At 45.1% G+C, this 12,031-nt stretch overlaps 1 protein-coding gene across 26 annotated transcripts in view; it reads right to left on the bottom strand.

Annotated features, from left to right (window-relative positions):
* AFDN (afadin, adherens junction formation factor) overlaps positions 1 to 12,031 on the bottom strand; it is a 260,034-nt gene that overhangs the window by 25,713 nt on the left and 222,290 nt on the right. For all 26 annotated transcript variants that reach the window (XM_075596883.1, XM_075596899.1, XM_075596908.1 and 23 more), the window contains 3 exons: positions 4,722 to 4,813; positions 2,867 to 3,055; positions 1,107 to 2,165 (listed from right to left, as the gene is read on the bottom strand). In XM_075596883.1, the coding sequence (XP_075452998.1) occupies positions 1,107 to 2,165; positions 2,867 to 3,055; positions 4,722 to 4,813 (1,340 nt within the window). The remainder of the gene's footprint in view (positions 1 to 1,106; positions 2,166 to 2,866; positions 3,056 to 4,721; positions 4,814 to 12,031) is intronic.

Genomic DNA, 12,031 nt, shown 5'->3' with positions numbered 1-12,031 from the left:
CATTATAACAAACGTGGGCTCCTTCTACTCCTAAATGTTTTCTGATCTGCGCCCCCCCTTTAGAAGAGCCCTGCAGTACACTGTAGATGTCTCCAAAAACAGAAGTGGTTATTAGAATAAAAAACTATTGCAAATCAAGAAACTTGCTCACTTATGGCCCTGCAGCAGAAGTAAACTATCTTCAATTAAACGTGTCTTTTTGTACTATACATTTAATATTCCTTGGTAATCTGTTTAATCAAGAATGTTTTTTTATATACAGAGATGTTTGGTTTGTTACCAATCTTGCTGAGCCATTTGCACTCCAACTAATATATACACCTGAATTTGTTTAAGATGTTTCAGAAACTCTGAAGATAGAGCATTTAATAGGACCGAAGATTAAATGAGAATGATTGCTGCACAAGACTCCTTTTATCACGGCCTTGGATACTAAATTATCCTAGCAACAAAGCCAACTAGGACTTAAAGACTAAAATGAAAAAAGAAAAAAAACCCACTGGATTTGGAAACTAAAACAAGCAGAAATGCATTTTGCAGGACTTGAATACAGTATATACTGGATGTCTCCAGTGGGACAGTATGTAAATTGGAAATGGTACAGAGCACGGCTGCTGCTTAAGAGCGCTGATGTCAAACAGCATCTAAATTATGCAATATTTTTGTTACCTAATAATAATAAAAACCAGACTTTTAAACACACTACCTGAAACATGGGATGCTGGATGCAACATAGCTCTAAGAGGGTTGTAACCGCTTCCCAGGTTCAGTGCTGTGGTAAAAATGAGTTGCTACTCATGGTACCAAGTATCCCTACTTTTATTATTATTATTAGTTATTAATTGCTCCTCTTTTGGGAAGATATAGATCTATTTTACAGAGTAGAACTCCAAACCCTTACTGTAAAAATCGTTTGATAATGCTTTAAGTGCTGTATTTGTTTGTGAAACAGGATTATGCTCTTCTAGATGTAACATTTTGTATATTTAAAATTACTTTCTGGTTAGCACTTTTTATATCATATTAAATAATATATGTAGCAGTCTTAGCAAGTGCAATAGATTCTGCAGACATCATAAAGTAGAAGCCCATTTTATCACTATTACCCTTGCTTTTCTTTCAGCTTCCAGGCGCTGCATGATCAGCATGGTATCCACATCATCATCTTCCTCGTCGTCATCATCATCCTCGTCCTTCTGCTTGGACTCCTGGAGCCTCTTCTGGAACTGCCACTCTAGCATGAGCTTCCGAAGACGGTCATTCTCTTCAGCTGTTCGGTCTGGCTTGTTCTGCAGGTCATTGATCTCCTTGCTCAGCATGTCCACTATATGCATCTGCTGCTGTTTCTCTAGTTTTTCCTTGGCATCCCGCTTCCAAGGATCTGGGGAAAGGCTGTCGCTGGAAGACAGCTCCTCCTTGCTGATTGTAATGTACTGCAGATCCCGCCTCTCAATAGTGCGAGGCTGCTGCTGAGGTTGCAGCTCCCGGATGACCGTTTCCGGAGGCCGGGGAAGAGTCACAGGCTTCTCTGGTCTTGTTTGTGGAATGGCTGGAGGCGGAACCATTGGCTGCGCTTGAGGGAGTATACACTGTGGTGGAACAGGAGGATGAGGTCGCACCTGCCCGAGTTTCCTTTCCTGCTCACGCTTCTTTCTCTCTCTCTCATCATCCAAGCGGGCTTTCTCCTTTTCATACCATCGCTGATGTTCTTCCCTCTTCTTGCGCTCTATTGCAACCGCTTGGGAGTTTAACGGTGGCCCCAGGTGGCTTTGAGAAGGGGGCGGTGGGAGAGGCAAGTCAACAGGCACTCCTTCAAATTCTGTTCCATAGTGCACAGGAGGAGGTGGGGGTGGTGGGGGAAGGTCGGTTCTAATAGGCTGGTGCACAGCCACCGGTGCTGGCTGAGAAGCGATTGGTGTTTTCCAGCGGCTAGGCCCTGTTTTGTTCAAAGAAGAACTGGGAGTAAAAGCCTTGGAGGAATTGTTCAGCTGTTCTTGACTGGAAGTGCTGGATTCCACAGAGGGGCTCTGGTTCATCCAGGCATCTTTACCATCCACCTTCCTGTCCATGTATTCCACATCCTTACGCATCAGAGGCTCTAAACGACCTCTGTCAGACTGAAAGATCGGATCATCTTGCAACTCCTCTTGAGAATGAGTAATTCGCTGTTGAAGAAACAATGAGATACAACAGTAAATCAATTCGCTGTAGCCAATGGAGACACAGAGTGAGAGAGAGGACCAGCAGGCTTAAGTCAGAGAAAAAACCTGCTCTTCCCTTTTGGGTGCAATCTAGCCAGAAGATTACCTGTTACGTGAGAACTAGCTAACTAGTAACGGCAGCAGAAGAGAAGGGGGCATAGATGTCATGAAATGTAAACGTAGAAGGTACATTTGTGGGTACAGTTAAATGATTGCTGAATATAATATCTTTGACATAAAAGGCATCTAACGGAAGGGGATCCTGATTGCTCAGGAAAGTAAGATTTAGGTTTACCATCTATAGGCTGTAGTTTTTGGCTTTCATGTATCTTTGGATGTGGAAGAGTAAAGACACAGGAAGCAAAGGGATGGAAGATGGTGGATGAGAGGGATGGAACGGAAGTATAGAGATGGAGGAAGTCATAGTACAAGGAGAGAATAACAGAATTAGACAGGGAGACATGATTCCTCCATCCACCCTCTCCTTGGAAAATTAAGTAGATGGAGGACAAGATGTAATGACAAGAGGATTAAGATATAGGGAGCAAGGAAGACATTTTTTTATTAGCCATTTAGTAGCACGAACACTTTATTTATGGGATGCTAGAGGGACATTGAAGGTATAGAATATTATTTTACCTTTTCCAGGTCTAAAAACTGCTTACTTGAACTGAAGTATTGCTGGAGTGGTTGCTTCCCATTTGAACTTGTACTTTCTCCTCATAATCTGGCCACTGGCTTTGAGCAGGTCCCATTCGATCTTGAGATTTAGGGGTTGGGAAGGTAAAATATTCTCGTGTATATGTTTGTGTGGGGATAGGATAGGCCTCCGGTCTTGCTGGTGGTGGCTGGTCCTAAAAGAAATTATATAAATAAACATTTATATACTGTCTTTTTTTTCCCACAGCTCAAAGACTTTGATCTACTACGAAGAACATAGGAAGATCTAGATGACACGGAACGTGGATATGCAACACACAAAAAAAAACTGTAAAGAAAAAGTAATTGTGATTAACTGACTGTTGTAGATCCCAGTACTCGCTGGATCTGTGCAGAGTTAAAGTAACACTGCATATTAACCCTTTTGGTGACAAAGAAGCCTGGCAGTAGAGAGTATATACTCTTATTGACAGGTTCTAGGTGGCATTTTGTAAATCCTGCATACATAGTAGATAGTGTAGTGCTTAAAATCAACTGCTTATGGCTGTAATAATTATCACATTTGCACATTCAACCATGCCCAGGATACTTTGTTAAAACCTCGTAAAAAGTTCTAGTAGCCTTACTAGTTAGTCCTGGATAAGTGTTCAGTATTTGTAGGAAAATATATCTTCTAAAGGACCAGCACAAGGGTTGTCCATAAATACAATTTTCAAAGCTCCGTACTGTACATTATATTTTCCTGCTCTTGAATAAAAAAAATTACCTGTGAGGAATAAAGTATGAAACACTATTTTTGTTTGACTGTAAATAATACATGCTCATGTTAGGCTATGACAAAATGCCAATGTTTACTTTAATGTATTATGCACGGTTTCCCCATTTGTACAATCCTTCCCTGAATAAGGGACTTTAGCTTTAAACCATACTGCTGCGGCACAGTTTATTCGAGCATTTGCCCGTTCTGTGCCGCAGCAGTAGCCTGGCGCGCGCCCGTGTGTGACGGGCGCACGCCGAAGCAGCGGAAGAGCGCCCTCCGATCGGGGCGCTCTCCCTACCGCTGCCGGGTCCGCCGGGTCCCCCGGAACACCCTGCCGCTGTCCCGCGATCGCGGGACACCAGGGCTCCCTCGGGGAGCCCCTGGACACGCGTGCAGGGGGCGCACGCTCCCGATGACGCGTGACCGCGCGTCTATGACGCGCGGCACGCCGAGGGGCGGCCACTAGCAAGCCGGGAGATTTCCCGGCTTGCGGTACCGACCACACTTCAATAAAGTGTGTCGGTAGTGTAGTTCATGTCAGCCTCATCTTACCCCCAATTAGGCTACGACCCCAGTGTGCGCACACGAGACAGAGCGCCTCCAGATGCTCTCCCCCTCCAGCCGAGCGATCTGATGGACTTCAGATCACTCACGACTGTGGGGGTCGTGCCCATGACATCACACGCCTGGTTTGCCCTCATTGGCTGAACCGTCGCCGTGACATGGCCATTGCTCGGCTGCCGCGCCAAAAGACAAAATTCTTGTCTTTTGGTAAAGGCTGTCACGCATCACGCAGGCGCAAGCAGGCAGCTACTGGGCCAGCCCCATAGAGGGACGTACCTTGTGTGCACCGCGGACACCGTTGCGCGCACAGCAGCAGCTACCGGGGACGAAGCCTTAGGGTTACCTTGTACCTACCCAAGATATTTGTGACTTTCTATATCTTAAAAAGGGACATTTACAGTATATTTCAATATTTTATTAATAACCACGAAGAAAACATTTCAAAATAGTTCAAGAAATAAATCTCATTCAAATTATAGAGAAGCAAGAATAAGCACATTTTATGAAAGGGTGTGTAGAAGACGACCTTGACTAACCTCTGTGCTAAGATTTCCAGTGGAGACTGATGTTATCTTGACTGTTGAGCTGGTGGCATATGCAGGCTTTTCACCTGGACTTTGAGGCTGATCTAATAGACGGCATTAAAATAATATATAAATAAATAATATATACACACACACACATATAATAAATGCAAAACCACATCAAAAATAAGTATACTAATTTTTCTTAAACGTGGGTATTTAAGATATCAAGGGCCATATTCAGTGATAAAAGACATCTGTTTGTTCATAAAACACCTTCTGGTGCTGAAAGCCCTTACATTTGAATGGGCTGTTACGAGCCATATTTAAAGTACTAAGCCATGCTGAAAGGCTTTTTATGGAGTAGCACACCTTAGTAAACGTGGCCCCAAATCTTTTACAAATGCACAAATTGTAAGATTGTGGAATCGTGACTGATCTAATCTAAGAAGCCATAATTGTCAAATTTTATTTTCACTTAATACAAAAGATAATTGCCCTTATTTGGTTTAAAACCCACGCATATTTAAGAGTCAACTAAAATAAAGAGTAACCAATTCAGTAGGACCGGGCCCCTTTGGGTAATCTGTTTTGACAGCAAAATAGAATTACCTTAATTGCATTCTTTGAGATTAAACCAAAGCCTCAAAGTGTCTGTTTCCACAATGAATGAAGTCTTATTTGTAATTGCAACTTAAGATCATTATACACAGCCAGGCACAACATGAACAGAATTCCTTTTTCTTGAAAAAAAATGCTACAAGCAACATTAAAAAAAAAAAAACTATTGTTAAAGGTCTCCTACTTAATCCCTTCAGTGCAGGAGTCCCCCAAAATGCAAGGCTATCAAGCAATGATTTGGTAAGAGAGTCCGAAAGGGAAGTCCAAATAATTTAATTACAATTATCACCCAGTAAACTCTTAAAGACTAAATCTAATAGGACAAAAAAGGCAGGAGAAGATAACAGTAGCAGAGACTGGAAAAATCATTACATGGGTTTAACAAAGACATAGGGGCCTATGCTATAAGCGCCGGGTGAAAAAAATTACCGGGCTGTTTAAATTGCCAGTTTTGACAGCGTTGCTATCACGGTATGCAGAAAGCCCAGAATACCTGTGATCGCAACATTTGCTAAACTGGCGCGTAGCCGGTGCCGTGATGGTCTCTCTGAAAAGGGCTCACCCGGCGAGTTATTTATGCTGCAGAGAGAGAGCGAGAGAGAGCTGCCGCTCCCTGCGCAAACCTCGCCCGAAATGAATGTTTTTTAATCTAAATTTTATCACTAGTGTAGATGAGCAGGGAGTCTTTGGAGCAGAAACACATTGATTTGAGGTCCGGGGATCCCCTGCTTCCCGAGATACAGGTCCCGTTATCGCCTATGCATTTGATTCCCATGGTCACATGACGCGAGACATTTAAATGCATAGGAGATACAGGCACCCCGTAACGGGGCCTGTATCTCAGGAAGCAGGGGATCGCCAGACCTCAAATCAATGCGATCCTGCTCCGGAGACCCCCTGCTACATTACCTTAGTATTAAAACCCAAATAAAAAATTAAACAAATTTGTTACCGTAGCGGCTATCTGCTACAGATGCAGCGGCCATTATTTTAACAAATCACGTGCTGTATACCTCGGACTACCCATGTCATGGCGCGGGATTTCTTCCAACCGTACCGTCTTAAGACGTGAGTGCAAAAAATGGCATTTTAGTGTTCTGGTTTGTAAACACCTGAAATTGACACAGTAGCACAGTACTGTACACATTACAATTCACTCATTTCATTGCATTTAATTGCACACAATCCATGAAATTCAAACAAAGCAACCGCGATAAACACATGTGCCTGGGACGATTGGCCGCGTTAATGCCGCGTGGAGTACAGCAGCGCACACGAAAACGGCGCAGTGATTTCTTAAAATAATGGCAGCTGCATCTGTATGGTAATGAAGCTGCTATAATGTAATTTTTAATAATATTGTGCGGGAGCAAGTGGTCTCCTGAGCTGAAGCGCTTTGATTTCAGCCTCAGCGACCCCCTGCTTTTCGAGTTAAAGGCCCTGGTATGGGGCCAGGTGCCGGTATCACCACCATTTTAAAATCATCTGCGTCACGTGACCAGGGGATTTAAACATTGCGGTTAGCCGCTAAGGTAATGAAGTTGCCTGTAAATGCATTTTTATTGCATCGTATTGATGCCGGGGGTCTCCGTTGGTGATATTAATGGGTATTAGCTTCGGAGACCCCCAGCATCAATCCGATGCAGGAAAAATGCATTTCCCCCCCCCCCCACTCTTTTTTTATTGGAAAAATATAAGCGAGGATACAGGATTGTCATGTGCACATGACTGAAATTAGGACAGAGTTTCCAATAAAGATTTTAACATTTTAACAGATAGAGAAAAAGAGGGGGGTGGGGGGGAGACAAACATATGGGGATGGAAAGGCGGGAGGGGGAGAAGGGGGGAGGAGGGGGGGACGGGCCCTTATGGCTTGGGCCTAAGCCAGCCCCGGGGGTCGGTGCTCCAGCCACGGTTCCCAAGTTTTTTGGAACTGCAGCAATTTTTTATGGAGCATCGCTGTCAGTCTTTCCATAGTCAAAACTGTGTTGATCCTTTTAACTACTGTGCCTCTAGTTGGGGCTTTTATTTGCTTCCAAGCCGCTGCGGCCGAGCATCTGGCGGCTGAGAGGATCGAGGAGATCAGTCTGCCCATTGACGTGGGGATGTTTTCAATAGATTTACCGAGCACGAAGGTCAGAGCGTCTAAGGGAATCTTTAGTCCTGTGGTCTCATGCATTAATTTTTGAATCATGGTCCAATATCTCTGAATCTCTGGACATAACCACCAAATGTGGGCCATGTCCCCCTTTTGACCACATCCCCTCCAGCACAGGTCAGGTGTGCCAGGGAAGATCTGGCTCAGCCTAGTCGGGGTCAGGTACCACTGGAATAGAATTTTATATATATTTTCTTTGGTGACTGTACAAATAGAGGTTTTAGTTGCCGATTCCCAAACATCCTTCCAGTCATCTGTGTCAATTGTCAGGTTTAAGTCCGCGGACCACTTTTGCATATATTTATGGGTTGGGGGATCCGCTGTCAGCTCTAACCCCCTGTAGATCTCGGAGATCAACCCCTTCTGGTAGCTGCCCTTGATACAGAGGGATTCGAATTTGGTTAGTGTGGGGAATTTGGCATTTTGGGAGAGCGAAAAGAGAAAGTGCCTAATTTGCAGGTATTTAAATAAATGGAGATCATGGGTCTGATATTAATCCAGGAGCTCCTGGAAGGTGAAGGGCTGTCCCTTCTTCAGCAGATCTGCAACAAGCCTGATGTGCAGGTCTTGAAATTGACCGAATTGTCTTTGCGAACACCCGGGCGGAAAATTTGGGTTCCAAAGATGGGGGTGAGTTGAGAGGGGGATGCTAACAGACCATACTTCCCTTTATTTTTGAGCCATATGTCCCACGTACATCTCATTGATTCTAGGTCAAACTTCTTAGGGATTTTCTCCTTGCCCCCCTGGGACCAGAGGTACACGGGGAGGGGGGCTGCGTAATGGGATTCTATTGAAAGCCAGCATGAGGAGGCCGGGTCGTAATTCCAAGCTACAGGCTGCCGCTTGGTAATACTTGTTCACATTCAGGGACCTCAAGCCCTCCCTTCGTTTTGGGGGATAGCATTACCGACTTCGGGACCCTTGGTCTCCCGTTTTTCCAGATGAATTGGAAAATGTGGAACTGGATGTTCTTTAGAGCTGGAAGTGGAACGGCTATGGGGAGGGTTTGGAAGAGAAAGAAAAGTCTCGGGAGGATGTTCATTTTGATTGAAACTATTCTTCTAAACCAAGCGATTTGGAGTTTGCTCCAAGACTCAAGGACTTTTTTAATCTGGTCGAATAGGGGGGGGGGGGGAGGTCGGGGGGGAATTGTACTGATATAGGGACCTATATGAATTTGAGATTTTAACCCCAAGATATTTAATATTGGTTGTACTCCATTTATATTTATAATTTTGCTGTAGCAATTTCCACGTCAGCTCTGGGAGAGTTAAGTTGAGAGCTTCTGACTTATCCATATTGACTTTGTAGTCTGAAATTGTTCCGAATTGATCTAGTAATTTTTGCAGGTTGGGAAGGGAGATATGGGGGCTAGTGTTACGTGTTACGTATTACGTCGTCGGCAAACAGAGAGATTTTGTACTCTGTTTCAGCAATTATAACCCCTTTTATACTTGTTTCGTCACTAATTTTAGCCGCAATTGATAGGGCCAATAATAAAGGGGATAATGGACATCCCTGCCTGGTTCCGTTTTTAATTTGTATCGGATCTGATAATCCACCTGGGAGCTTAATGTGTGCCGTGGGGTTTTGGTAAAGGGCTCTGACTCCTTGGAGAAATGGGCCACTGAAGCCAAATTTCAGCAAAGTCTGATCTAGGTAGGACCATTTGATTCTGTCAAACGCCTTTTCAGCGTCGAGACTTAGAATCATGGCCCTGGTTCCAGTGAGATGCACATGGTCAATGATATCCACAATTTTGCAGGTATTGTCAGAGGCCTGCCTTCCTGACACAAAGAGTTAAACATATTGAGCAGATAGGGGGTCAGAGTTGGCATGAATGTTTTATAGTAAATATTGGAAAATCCGTCAGGGCCGGGAGTTTTGGCTAATTAGAGGGATTTAATGGCTCCAGCTAGCTCTTCCTGGGAGATTTGTTTATTTAGGCCTTCTAGCTCCTCTTCAGAGAGAGAGGGAAGATTACATTGCGCTATTGTCTCAGGATTGGCGGGTTCTCGGTCTGGGGGATGTAGGTTGTATAAGTCTGAGTAAAATGTTGCGAATTATTGGGCTATCTCCTTCTCTATATAGGTGATCTGTCCGTTTTTAGTGCGAATTTTTGATATTTGGGATTTAATCCAGGCCCCTTTAAGTTTAGTAGCTAGTAGTCTGTCTGCCTTGTTGCCCTTGTCGAAATACTTTTGGTTGGTCCACCTCAGCGCTCTCACCACCTCTTTGAGTTGGGTTTGCTTTAGGTCCGCTCTAGCTTGGGATAACAATTTTAAGACCTTTTTGGAAGGGTTAGATTTATGAATATATTCAAACTGTATAATTTTATCTGTGAGTTCCTTCTGCAACTTGAGTTTCATTTTTTCTTATAGGAGGCGATAGAGATAAGGTCTCCTCTTATCGAAGCTTTGTGAGCTTCCCATAGTATTGCTGGGGCTGAGACTGAACCCTTGTTTATTTGGAAAAAAATGGAGAGCTTTTGTCTGATTATATTCTCTGTTTCGGGGCAATTAAGCAGGGAGTCATTCAATTTCCAATTGTATGAATTGCTTTTGACGAAGGGCAGAGAGAGGGTGAGTTCGACAGGGGTGTGATCAGACCAGGTAATTGGGCCAATGTTCGAATGTGAGGATGCTTGGAGAATATTTTTGGTACCTAGAAAGTAGTCGATCCTGGAATAAGACTGATAGGGGCAGAAAAATATGTGTAGTCCCTCTGACCTTGGTGCTGAGCCCTCCATATATCTGTTAAAGAGAAACTCTCCATGATGTCTCTAAAGAACTTTGCCTTTTTTTGGGACTGGGAAGAGAGGGGCGTAGATGGCGTTGTTGACCTGTCTAGGGTAGGAGAGGCTACCATATTAAAATCTCTGGCTATAATCGCAGAGATGAGGGCTTGTGGATCTATGTCTTCTAGGAAATTTTTTAGGAACAGGGTTTGATTTTCGTTAGGGAGGGAGGTACAGGTTAATTAGGTTTAATTAGGGTGATGGGGGACCCAGATAGGGTACCTTGGAGGATCAGATATCTCCCATCAAGGTCTGGGGTGGCTTTTGCGAGGGAGAAGGGGACACTGTTTTTAATAAGTATGGCCACTCCTCTTTTTTTATTTGGAGAGGAGGCATAGAATGCTTGGGGGAATATATTTTTAAACGTGTTTGGCGGATTGGGGGAATCAAAGTGCGTTTCTTGTAAAAAAAGGATATCTCCTTTTGATTTTTTAAATTCTTGGAATGCAAGTTTTCTTTTTTTTTTTTACCGAATTTAGGCCTTTTACATTAAGGGAGATAAGCTTTATAGAAGACATTTTGTGGGGTGTTTGTTTGTGAAGCTCAAGGCCTCACAACCCCTAGGATTCCCATGAAGGGGGACTAGAACTGGGTTGTATAGGAGCCACGAGGGGGGGAGGGTGTGCGAGAGGGGTGCGAGAGGGGGGGAGGGGGGGGGGGAGAGATGGGCCTTGTGGAAGCTTAGGGATAGTATATACGACCTTCACCAAACGAAGTTCACCCTCAGTGGTATGGGAAGTGCCCAGGCCAGTGTCCAGGGAAGGGTCCAGCAGCAATGGGGCCTCATTCATTAAACAGGTGAGAACATAGTCGTACAAGTCCTCTCCTGTTGGGCTTTTGGGTACGGAAGTTCCAACACTGTGAAGGTGTGGGCAGACAAGGAGGCCGGGCACTCTCTGGACTCTGATGGGGGGCCGCGTCGGGCGGTCGGACTCCTCGGTTGGGCCCCTGCAATCGAAGACCTGGTCTTTGCTGATATCTGTAAGCGGGGAGGGGGAGGCTGTCGACCAGGGGTGTCTGGGATCCCGGAAAGAGTCCTCTTGTTGGTAGGATCTGGTGTAGGGCAGTCGGAGATGAAGGTGGGGAGAAGAGGGGGGGGGGGGGAGAGGGGGTCCTATGGGGGGGTGGAAGGAGAGAAGAGGGGGTGGGTGGGGGGGGGGAGAGGGGGAGACTGCAGGGAGGGGCTCAGGTATGGTGATTTGTGCTTCAGGCCTTGCTCGCCCGGCGGTTTAGAGATTTTGTAGCTTGCCAGGAGGGAAGGTCGCCTTCTTCTTTTCCCTCAGACAGCCTCATCGGATGGGAGATTAGAGGAGGAGGTTATGGCCTCCTCTGATTTGCTAGGCGTTGAGATGCTCGTGGGATCTCTGAGGCCTCAGGTCTTTCTGGGTCTCTGGAGGACATCTGTCGGTCCCGCGAGGGGGGGGGGGGGGGTTTAGTCCCAACGACATCAAGATCTCTGGAGATTCTTCTGGCCTGGAGATGGAGTGGTAATGGCCATCTTTAAGAACGACATGCTTGAAGGGGAAACCCCATCTGTACTTGATGCCTCTCTCTCTAAGAATCGCTGTAAGGGGCCTCATCTTCCTCCATCTATCGATGGTGACTTTGGAGAGGTCGCCAAAGATCTTGGTTGGGTTATTGTCCATCTGGAGGTCATTTAGCCCTCTGCTGGCAGACATAATTCTTTCTTTAGCAGAATAGGTGTGCAGTTTGACTATTACGTCTCTGCGGCGATTTGGGTCT

Source organism: Ascaphus truei, chromosome 4 (genome assembly GCF_040206685.1).
Source record: "Ascaphus truei isolate aAscTru1 chromosome 4, aAscTru1.hap1, whole genome shotgun sequence".
Classification (NCBI taxonomy): Eukaryota; Metazoa; Chordata; class Amphibia; order Anura; family Ascaphidae; genus Ascaphus; species Ascaphus truei.
Note: the sequence above shows the minus strand (reverse complement) of the source record. Positions and strands in the feature narration are given on the sequence as shown.